The sequence below is a fragment of the Esox lucius genome, chromosome 7 (genome assembly GCF_011004845.1).
Source record: "Esox lucius isolate fEsoLuc1 chromosome 7, fEsoLuc1.pri, whole genome shotgun sequence".
Lineage (NCBI taxonomy): Eukaryota > Metazoa > Chordata > Actinopteri > Esociformes > Esocidae > Esox > Esox lucius.
In genome coordinates this window covers 7,368,193-7,380,399 of record NC_047575.1, presented here as the reverse complement: position 1 = coordinate 7,380,399, position 12,207 = coordinate 7,368,193, and the positions used below count along the sequence as shown (strand labels likewise).

General features: G+C 39.5%; 1 protein-coding gene across 1 annotated transcript; it reads right to left on the bottom strand.

The window, feature by feature from the left end:
- Positions 1-4,023: 4,023 nt before the first annotated feature.
- Positions 4,024-10,737, bottom strand: LOC105024657. The gene is made up of 10 exons (XM_034293292.1): positions 10,659-10,737; positions 9,327-9,602; positions 8,699-8,861; positions 8,280-8,388; positions 7,996-8,132; positions 7,830-7,892; positions 7,459-7,596; positions 7,027-7,247; positions 6,713-6,872; positions 4,024-4,163 (listed from the first exon to the last, which is right to left on the bottom strand). The coding sequence occupies exons 3-10, from the start codon at positions 8,811-8,813 to the stop codon at positions 4,027-4,029; spliced, it is 1,080 nt and encodes a 359-aa protein (XP_034149183.1). The 5' UTR covers positions 8,814-8,861; positions 9,327-9,602; positions 10,659-10,737; the 3' UTR covers positions 4,024-4,026.
- Positions 10,738-12,207: the final 1,470 nt, after the last annotated feature.

The window sequence follows — 12,207 nt, the reverse complement described above, 5'->3', positions numbered from 1 at the left end:
CTTATTAGGCTTTACACTACTACTAACAATGCTCTTAAACAACATGATCGTTTATGATATCAACACCCTAATAATTAGAGAACGCAAGTCTCAAAATGTCTAGGTCCTTGTTGGCATGAGTCGGGAACATTGCCTCTTATAACTTTAAAATCACATTTCCATTACACAGGACTATAACATAGTACAGCAAAATGTTTTATGATCAAAACAATGGACAAAGTAGGTAATTTCAGTTGACTTATATACTGAACAGTGTGGGGTAAGTTGCATCGACACATGGGTGTGTAAACACCAAACACTGAATACATCCTTCAATTTGTTACTGGTACAAGGTCCTCATATGCCAATTGCTTGATTCACTGAAAAGGCCTCTCCTGGTTCCAATAAGATGTACTTCCAAAGTCATCACAAATGTTCTGCTCCTCCAAACGTCAGACAGTCAGTTATGAACAATTTCTTGACAGACCGATGTAAACCACCGTAAAAGTCAGATGTACATACAGGCCAACAGTTTAGACACACCTTCTCATTCAATGCATTTCCTTTATTTTCATGAATATTTACATTGTAGATTCTCACTGAAGTCATCAAACTATGAATGAACACGTGGAATTATGAACTTAACAAAAAAGTGTGAAATAAGTGAAAACGTTTTATATTCTAGTTTCTTCAAAGTAGCCACCCTTTGCTCTGATTACTGCTTTGCACACTCTTGGCATTCTCTTGATGAGCTTCAAGAGGTAGTCACCTGAAATGGTTTTCCAACAGTCTTGAAGGAGTTCCCAGAGATGCTTAGCACTGGTTGACCTTTTGCCTTCACTCTGCGGTCCAGCTCACCCCAAACCATCTGCTGGTTCAGTATGCCTTCAATTTTGAATAAATCCCCAAGTGTCACCAGCAAAGCACCCCCACACCATCACACCTCCTCCTCCATGCTTCACGGTGGGAACCAGGCATGTAGAATCCATCCGTTCACCATTTCTGCGTCGCATAAAGACACAGCAGTTGTCAGATTTCCACTGGTCTGATGTCCATTCCTTGTGTTTCTTGGCCCAAACAAATCTTCTGCTTGTTGCCTCTCATTAGCAGTGATTTCCTAGCAGCTACTTGACCATGAAGGCCTGATTCGCGCAGTCTCCTCTTAACAGTACTTCTAGAGATGTGTCTGCTGCTAGAACTCTGTGGGGCATTCAGCTGGTCTCTAATCTGAGCTCCTGTTAACCTGCGATTTCTGAGGTTGGTGACTCGGATGAACTTATCCTCAGCAGCAGAGGTGACTCTTGGTCTTCCTTTCCTGGGGCGGTCCTCATGTGAGCCAGTTTCGTTGTATCGCTTGACGGTTTTTGCAACTGCACTTGGGGACACATTCAAAGTTCTCGCAATTTTCCGGACTGACTGACCTTAATTAGTTTCTCTTTACTTAGCTGATTGGTTCTTGCTATTATATGAATTCTAACAGTTTTCCAATAGGGCGGTCGGCTGTGTATCAACCTGACTTCTGCACAACACAACTGATGGTCCCAACCCCATTAATAAGGGGAAAAAATCCACGAATTAACCCTGACAAGGCACACCTGTGAAGTGAAAACCATTTCAGGTGACTACCTCATGAAGCTCATTGAGAGAACACCAAGGGTTTGCAGCGCTATCAAAAAAGCAAAGGGTGGCTACTTTGAGGAATCTAAAATGCAAGACATGTTTTCAGTTATTTCACACTTTTTTGTTAAGTACATAATTCCATATATGTTCATTCATAGTTTTTATGCCTTCAGTGAGAATCTACAATGTAAATAGTCATGAAAATAAAGAAAACGCATTGAATGAGAAGGTTTGTCCAAACTTATGGCCTGTACTGTATATTCCAAGGTGTTTTCCTTCATAGCTCAAATGCAGGTTACCGTGACACAGCTCTAGTTGTCTCCATTCTAGCTGCTTTATCAGCCAGGTCAGGAGAATCTGTGTGCTCTCCTTTGTGAATGCCAAGATGACCAGTTTCTGAGGGCTTTAAGGCTGCAGGCCAGATCGGAAGTGACGGTTACTAGCACCAAAAAAAACTCACTTTTGCCCTTGTGACTTCAATTCACCATGCCTTTTTTAAACACCGTAACCCTCCTGTACTGCATGGCATGATGTCGTTGACCCCAGGTTCCTCTCTCAGCTATCTGGACAGCAGTTGAGGTGGTTTGAACCCAACCAGCGTGGCATGATGTCGTGCAGTCGCTCTTTCGTGCACCAGTAAATGTGGTCCAGAACCGGAGCTTTCCTTAGCCCTCCGTCGGTTTGGGGTTGCCTTCCCCATCTCAAGGCAGAATCATCAGGACTAGAATTAGTCCATCTGTCAGGAACAGGCATTACTGGAGACTAAATGCACCCGGAGAGTAGAATCCTCCTGCAGTGATGTCTGTGTATGTGGGTGCGCGTGCAGAGTTGGGTAGGTTATTTTTTTAAATGTAATCAGTTACAAGTTACCTGTCCACATTTGCAATCAATAACATAACTTTTTAAATTACTCAAATTTAGTAATTTAATCTGAAGTAATTAGATTACTTTCATATTAAGAGGCATTGGAAAACAAATAGGAATAGCCTATAACCAACTTAACACCTTTTGCGGGATCAATTAATGTTAGAGTTTACATTCGCATTTTACCTTATGGGTTGTGTAGGCTACAGTGCCTTTGGAAATGGGTTTCTAAAACGTTGCTTTTTACTTCTATATGATTGGGCTACATCCTTACATTACACGCTAAAGGTCTGTCAGATATTCAGTCATTCCAATTAATCCAATAAACTTTGATCTTCCAGAATCGGACTTTTTATCTGAACATAACCCAAAATCTAAAAAAGCCTGTTCTGTTATTTGTGTTTTATTCATGTTTTTAATTGAATCAAAACATTGTTTTGAACAATAAATGACAATTACTCGAAAAGGGTATTGACATTGTTGTATATAAAAATTAAGATATCCGTAGCTTTTCGCACATAAATCTGCAGTAGTCAGATGATTTGCTACACAACCAACATTGTCAAAATGTTGCAGAAACTCCTGGCACGTGAATGCACATTTGCCAACGTGAACACCCGCATAGAAATAAGATAACCCGCGCGAACGTAACCTGCGATTATTATGGAGTCATTTTCAAAAGACAAATGAAATAAATAAACTGATTATAAGCCTGCAATCTTAGCTTAAAGTAAATGACATCAGTAGCCAATGATAACCAATGAATACAATTTTCCGAGATGCAAAGCAAGCAGAATCACATGGCCTACCTGTATGGACAGAGTTGATGTGGCCGCGTCAAATGCAAATAATCATCCTTTGGCAGAGTGCTTCCCAACACACATTTTCTCCTCAAATGTTGTGGTAAATTCCATATAATGTTTTGTCTTGAAGGCAGCGCCATGTCACAGCTATCTATTAAACAATTCCTGTAAAAGTTATTCGGTGCAACTCGTCCTGGCTGAGTTCAGCGCATTTGACAAATAAACCTCGAAACTTGAAAAAGATAACACCAGGTAGGCCTATTGCCTATCATTGTTCTGAGAATTATGCATCGAGTAGATAACTAAATAACATTTTATATAACTTTGCTAATATTATCAAAGACATACTCTGTTTTTACCAGCCATCCAACCAGCCCACCCAAACCGGAGAAATTGTAACTAGCGCTTCCTCCTTCACTAAACTGGTTATGCACGTTCACCTTTGCGCGCATGATGATCAAACATACAACTGAGGCGGCAATTCATATTTTGGTTCAAATAACTATGTTTTTAAAACAATTAATAGAAAGTTATAAGTTCTTCCTTTTCGGTTTTTGTTAAGTAGCCTGCGTTGGCTAAGCTACTTTACATTCATTTTGTGGTCAAAACCTAATTTAGTGCTTTATAGGCCTAGGTAGGTGCAGACAAATTATTTTATCAATTAGGCTAAAACTTCAATGAAATGCACAGCTAAAATATCAGAATATGAATAACTGGTGAACGACAAGAAGTTCAATAAAAATATTGTTTATTCCTCCTATTACTCCGTTTGTGTGGCTTGAGGCGGGACACGTCTCCTCGTTGCCCGATCCGCTGCCAGGTTGAACCACCTGATTGCGTGCTTGGTGACCTCTGCTTCCGTGGCTGACCGTGTCACTGTGTTTTTCCTCACAGCACCTGTAATCAAACAGACAGATATGTTTATGGTATGTGGCATCCAAAGCCAAGAATGCCTACACCAGACCTGGGCAAGATAAGGCACCCTGGCCGGATCCGGCCCGTTGAGTCATTCTATCTGGCCCGCGATACATCCAAAACATTTAAAATAAAAAAATACCTGACAAGGTCCGCAGATGACGTTACTTTATTTACTGTTGCATATTTATTTTCAAATTAAAAGTCCCTTGGCACTCCCAGTAATAAGTACAGCAGTATCATACTGTCTGTTTAAAATACCTTTAAGTTGAAACAAGGTATTTGCATCGCTATGATACGTAGGGACCAGCACCACAATCCACACGCGGAAGTTATCATTTGTACGTACTATACGCAATTGATGGCTAGCCATCTCTGGAAATGAGCCTAAGAAAAGTTGATGAAAGCAGGGTATTTAAAAAACTATTGACTGGAAAATATTTATTTGCCGATGTCGCTAGTAAAGCAACTTGCTTAATGTTAAGCTAACGTCACAGTTTTTAAAGAGTACAATTTGCAGAGGCACTTCCAGAGCGAACATGCAGCGAAATACAAAAACGGTCATCCGATGCTACAGTTCAACAAGTCCAAGCGCAGTTGCAGCCTCACTGATGAACATCTTGCATCAGAACCGCACACTGCTTCAACAGTACCGTACACTGCTTCAACAGAAATTACTCCTGACTTGTCAACGCTCAAACAAGGCTCTCCTGTTCATATTGAGTGATCGAGTAGCCCTAAAAGTTGATTTCTTGGGTATGGGCCGCTGGAATCGCTGTCGTTAAAAGCACGTAGTACAAAAAAAAAAAACTGTATGAAGTTAGATGATGGCAAATATACCAACATTTGCTTTGAGTGAAAATCTTGAGAAGTGATTTCATAAACTTATGTCTGCCCTAATAACTATTATGCCTATAAAACTGTTATACACTATACCGTATGTAATGTAGCTTACTCTGTTGAGTTGAAAGTTAAGGCAAATGTGTATTGCAACATTTCTTTTGAGTAATAACCCTAAAAAGGGATTTTTTTTTTTAGGCCTTTGCCTGCCATAATAACAGTTGTTAACAAAAAAATTTAAGTTCAATTATAAAAATGGCGTTGCATGGAAAATAAATACATAAATATAATATGCAAGTTAACAGAGTTAGCTATGTTGTGTTTTTTAGGCATGTTGGTTAAAAAAGTAATCTGGCCCACGATGCTCTCTGGCATTTTCAGTGTGGCCCCCCTGTAAAATATATTGCCCACCCCTGGCTTACACAATACAATATATGAGATAGGTATTAAGGAGAATATATTTAAAAAGAAACATGACTAAATTATAATAAAGTTATAAACAGGGTTGTGGTGGTTAAAATAAGAGGTGGGTAAACTATAAATTTGTGATCAGGGTAAGGTTTACAGCACCTTTTGCTATCGGATGTTTAAAAAAAGACATCCAAAATGTTCAAACAATATCAGTGGTATTAAATGGTTATTTGATCAGACCACAATTGTATGTGGATAAATCAGTATTTTAAATTCTACATAGGTTGTATTTGGAGGTAAACTCTTAACAGATGGATAAACTCCATTTCTGACATTTGAGCGGTGGGTAAACTCCATTTACTTGCGTTTAGTCTCTACTACAGCCCTGGTTAACATTACATCACATCAGTTAGCAGATGCTTATATCCAAAGCAACTTAACATTCAAGCTATATGTTGCAGCAGAGACCTTAGTGTTAGATTAACCATTCCAAAAGCAACACTAAATTAAAATACAACTCACAAGGTCATTTACAACCAACACAAAACTGCATTATTATTATTATTATTATTGAGAGCCAAGACAAATGTATGCAAGCGAAGCTATCACAAGCAGCCAATACATTTGCGTGCGTTTACTTCGATAACATGATGGGCCTGTTGCCCACACCTGGGGTGTGTTTCTCTTGACATGACAATCCACTGTGATTCCAACCCCCAAACTTCAACTGTAGTTGCGCTCTTACGCACAAATACAGGTATGCCACTGTCTTGCCCAAGATTGTGCCGGAAGTTAGCATCTCCACTTTCTAGAAGTGCACCCATGGTCAACCTGGTTTACAGTGCCAGCAACAAACTGAAGGAATCAAAAGGAGGGAGTCTCACAGCAATTTCAAAGACTTACTACATGTCAGAAAGGTAGGCTTTTTATCATCATTATTGCACTGCCCTTTTAGTTAACAGGAATATTTTTTGTAGCCAATTTCCCCTACTAAATAAATGACTGTCAGGTTTTCACAGACGCACTAACTATTGCATTGTGTTAAACAGTCAATCAGGCATAGGCCTTCCTGATTGAAAATTGGCATATGCAAAGTAGCCATCAGCTGCTCACGGAGTCATTTCAAGTTTAAAAAACCCATCAAAACGTAAAAAAATAAAAAATGTCTATGGTATAGTAGCCAGTCTAACAAAGGCAACATGGTCATATTGACAGATGGTTGTTACGATTTTACGATATTACGACTTTGAACATATTTAATGACTGAATTATATACTTACTGAAAAGCAAGATCTTCGTTGCCATCCTACTGAAGGACTTTTTGTTATTAACACCCTTCCAGTTTATCTGATGAGATACCTCCTCTGTGAAGAGCCTGGCCAGGATGTTCCAGGTCACCTTCTTCACATCCTGACCTCCAATTGTGGCCAAAGAAGAAATCTAAAAGGCAAAGACATCTTGTTTTAAATAGACAGCAAGGTAAACATTTAAAAGCTTAAGTTGCATTTAAAGGTGCATTTAAAATGTTTATTGCAATAATCATGGACAATCAATAAACCTAATGGCAAGATTCATATTAAGTAAGAAAACTCACCACTCTCTGTCGAGCTGGGCCATTTGACGGTTCCTTTAAAAACATTTCAAATGCCTCCACTGCCTCCAATTGTTCCAGGGGAAACTGGATATTGTCCGGCATCTCAACATCTGGCCCCGGGGTGCTGTTCAGCCTGCTGCTGAGGTAGTTCACCTTTACCACAAGCTGGTCTTGTTGCTGTCTAAGGTTCTCCAGCAGGCTAAGGATTTGGAACTCAGCCGCTGTTGACAAATGAAATAGCTAAAATGTAGTGTATAAAATATATCACGTTTCAGTGTTTATCCTCATTACTCATAATACTGACCTTAGTTATTGACAATAGTTAATGACAAAAGTTATTGACAAAGTTTAAAGAAAATGTGATGGTTGTGGGATGTTATTCCAAAATCTGTGGCACAGAATGACCCTGAGGATTTGTCAGTTAGTGCTCACCAGAGCAGGGAATGGTATCAGTCGTTCTTCCCCCTCGCCATGTTGGTCTGTAGGCCAGGCTTGAAGAGGGCTCCTCTGTTCGCCTCATGTTGAGGGCCGGTGCGGGAGGTGGAGGGAGTTGAGGAGGGACTGCCGTTCCTGGCCCATAGTGAGTTGGGTGGTGTGAGAGAGTGGGCAATATTGACTTTTCAGGCAATATTGCATGAATGCAGATGTTTTTAACTGACAAAATATTTGGCTGAGATTTTTATCTTTTGAAAGTTACAATTTAATTAGATTACGCAGAAAATCTGATGTGGTAATGCAGATGTAATCTGTTGATTTGAAACAAACTGACCATTGTTGTGTTAATCTAGACGGGGTCCCTTTACCTAGACAGTTTCCTCCAGGTTGAGTAGTGACTCTGCTGCCTGGCACTCGGCGAGATGGTGGAGCTGGAGGAATGGATACAAGGAGAGGGGAATATCTTTAGCACTAACAAGGTAAACCATATCTATATTATGATTGTTATTTTGATGTTAAGAGATTTTTCCTTACTCTGCCAGTGTAATTGGTTTGGGCTTGAGGCTCCAACTGATACACAAGCCGAGTTGGAAGGTCGTGGCGACCTCAGAGAAGCTAAGTAACAATTTTCTGGCTCTTCTTCACTCTCATCAGAATCCCCAAAACGATGGCTGTTAAGTAACCATATCATTTTGGTTATTGCAATCCCAAAATTGCCAAATATACATATAATATATATATAGTATTTTTAAATGCTACAGGAAATAACCTTCCTATTACTGTAGAAACATAACAAAAACAAGACCGAACCCACTTACATTGGCTTCCTGACTCGTTTCTCTGGCAGCTCACCCTCAGACTGTAGCTCAGAGGCGTTGCAGCCGGTCTGATATTGATTCATTAGCCTGATGGCGTCTTTGTAGTTGTCTAAAATGTAATATGTTAAAATTAATATGAGTTTCAAATTAGCTGTAGAGCTGCACAGATTATTATTGATGATGATAATTGTTAGTATCATTATTATTCTCTTTATTTAACCAGGTTGGTCTCGTTGAGTACACAATCTCTTACAAGAGAGACCTGGCCAAGAATAGCATCAACAGATGTAAATTTAACATTTTAAACAATGCAAGGCAAAGAAAATTTCATGTGCATTATCAGAAAATAAAAATAGGTTATTCCAAAAATAAGCAACCATGAAATTATTTTTAAACAATCATTTTATGAATTGGCATACCACAAGTTCTGATGACCTTTACGTCATATCTTGGCCAGTTTGGCTCATGCTTCTCCTCGTTAGCAGCTGCCCGTTTCACATGTTCAGTGCTCTTAAAGCTGGGCCAGTACACCATCCCGTCATCATACCAGTCAACTGGCACAACAGCAATGTCCTCGCTTGCTTGAAATTCAATTAGATGAAAAGGCATCCTTAATGTAGAAAGAAAAAGGGTATTTATTCATCATCAAAAAAGGAATAACATGGACTAAAGCATGCACAAGTATAGGCCTACAATGTATACAAATAAGCAAGTAAGATGGGCTGAAAGTTAACCTGACTGGTGCCCCAAGGGTGAAGTAGAACTTCAGCTCAACCGTAGAGTACTATTGCATTTTTTTGGCAGAATGTGTTGGGGTGTTGTTTCATAATCTCACAAAAATCTTTGAATAATGCTAATAATATAGTGGACTATGTACGGTCGATGTTTTTGAGAATGGTGGGACATGTCAATGCATGTTAAAATCAGCATAAAATATCATTTCCCCATGGCATTTTGAGGGACAATATTTCATTTCGTATTTTGAAAACATGAATTCATGGGTGTTGTGTATACATAGAAAAATACCAACTTTTGTGAAATACTTACAGCAAATTTTCATCCAGAGTAATGTACACATCATCAAAATCTGCCTCCAATTCCATGTCATCTTCAGTAACAACTTGCACCTCTGGCATTGCATGTGCAGCTGAAGAGGGTGGGGCAGTGTCCTCAGAAAGAACTCTGTCATCTGCCCCTGTTCCTGTCCTGTCCATGTCAGTCAAGTCTGTCCATATTTGATTATGCCTTTTTTGAACGTCTACACGTGTCCTTCGTCTTAAGGTTGATAAGGAGACAGGCACAGTCTTTCTATTCATTTTTGTTCTAAAAGAGACATTTCAGAAAGACACGTTTATCAGGTGTGTAAAAGTTATCATTTCTAATGTTGTATTTAAATAAAAACATTGTTGAATAGTGGTGTTGTCTGTTTCATTGCTACAAACTAGACTGTTTATTAGACCCCAGATGAAACAAGAAGCTAACGTTAGCTAACGCATGGCGCATTCCCCCGTATTAGCTAGCTAATGTTACGGTTTAAAAACCATTTTCTAGGTTAGTGGGGGTGCATACCGCTCAAAACCAACATGAAAAACGTAGCTAGCTAGCAAGTAATGTTCACTCATTACTAGCCGCTCATTTTAAACTGTGTGTAAAATGAGCGGTGATGTTAAATCACCATTGTACTGTGTATTTGCTGAATGGTTTCAAGGTAATGGTCGGTAGCAACCATTAGCAGATAAGCCCGTACTTCTTGACGTTCAAACAGGCGCCAATACCCATTAGTTGTCTGAACCGACTTAAACAGTGATTAAAATGCCGAAGCTTGATTTTCATTATAAAGAGGATGACAGACACTACACATGAGACTTAACAATGCAGTTAGCTAGAAGCTAAACATGCTATCACGTGCAGACTCGTGGTTCACTCACTGTAATATTGACCCCACTTCATTGACTGAAATACCAGTGCCAATTTATCAGCTATAGGTTTGCATCGAAAACGTGAACTCAAAACATATTGCTATATATAGGCATTGCTATAGGTTTGCATCGCAAACGTGAACTAAAACATATAGCTATAGGCATTATCAATACTTGCGAATGTAATCGCGCCCAGCAACATGCTAGCTAGCAGCTACATGCTGCTAACATAAGCAACATATGGATAACAGCGACACATTAAAACAGACCAAACCAGTCTTTATCACAATAACATATTTTAAATCAAATGGGCTACATGATAATCACCGCTCAGCTAACAATAGCATGTTGCACAAAAGTCCTAATATCAAACAACGTCATTACAATCATTATACATGATGATTAAAAAACCCAAAGGCCTATGTTTGCTGTGAATGTCGCAATATATCAATACACTTACTCAAATAGTTCAGCGCAACCGTGTCCCAGGAAAGAAAATCTCCACTGATATGACTCTGTCTGCTCTTGGTGTAGCAACTGTTATCTTAAAAGCGCGTCCACTTCTGCGGATCCGACACGGGTCCAGCGTCGGACAGTCGAATTTACGGCGCTACCCGGAGGGCGGAGCTGATTCTCTGGGCGGCGCCAAAACGAAAGTGACACTCACGCGGGTTTCGCGACTTGGAGGCGGAGTCTCCTGCTGTGTGGGATATGATAAAAATTACAGACCTCTACATGCTTTGGAAGTAGGAAAACCTGCAAAATCGGCACTGTATCTAATACTTGTTCTCCCCACTGTATATTCTCTTGAATAATATAAGAATCATGGCATGACAGAGTATATATATATAATTGTGCAACGGCTATTAAACTACAGAGTGACTATACTTAATATTTAGTTTATAGTGACGATCGTCTACATAAATGTTCTGTTTCTAAACGCAATTTCTCTGAATCATTTCGAAACAGATTTAGTCATTACCCAAATAATTTCGGAAAGAGGTCATTAAAAGAATGAATTAAACGTAAACTAAAAACCATATGTGTAACCGATCTCCCTTCCTCTGAACACGATACGTTAAAATACCTTGATTTAAAACTCAAACAAACATGATTCTGGGAAACACGCATAGTTTTGCGACTGCGTTTGGTTGGCTTGTAGAGGAATCATATTTTCAGCCTTAACTCCAGCTCATGGGCATCTTCTTCCACCTCAGTGAGCTGAGCACAGAGCGCACCCTACCAGATGTCTTGGTTGCACTTGATCACGTGGCGACCCACCATTAACGAGTCCGCAACTTTTTTTAATTAAAAAGTGTGATTTTTAATAAACCTGAAAATGCTATACTATCTACAGATGTGCTCAAAAGTTAGTTATTGCTGTGTGTACGCTTTTAGCTAGCAAATATACACTGCTCAAAAAAAGTAAGGCAACAAGTAATCATTATAGTATAACATTAAGTCAATTAAACTTCAGGGATATCAAACTTTCCAGTAAGGGAGCATAAGCGATTGTGAATCAGTGTCACCTGTTTTGGTGCAGATGAAAGTGACAACAGGTGCACTGGAGAGGCAACAGCAAGACAACACCCAAAAACGGAACAGACAATTTCTCTCTCCTTCCCAGATAGCAAAAAATATCCGTACGGCTTCTTTTTGCCGCCGGCCCTAAGCTGTCGGCTATAGGTGCGTCCTGTTGGCGGGGATGAAACGTTTGCAAGACGCTTTTAAATACAAGGCTACTCTCAAAATCGACCGCATCAGTTCGTCAATCAATCGCGAGTTGCAGCCTGCTAGCTAGCAAAGTCATCGACTACCATCGTTAACGTAAGTACATGTTTCCTTGTGTAACGCAATATTATGTTTACATTGTTTTTAGTTTATATATTTCAAATGTGTAGTCATTGTTCTTGCCTAACTAGCTAAAGTAGCCTTGTTTACGCAATGTTGCTAGTACATGTAGAATTTTAACGAACTATAATAGGTAGTGGCTAGTAAGTGTTAGCTAG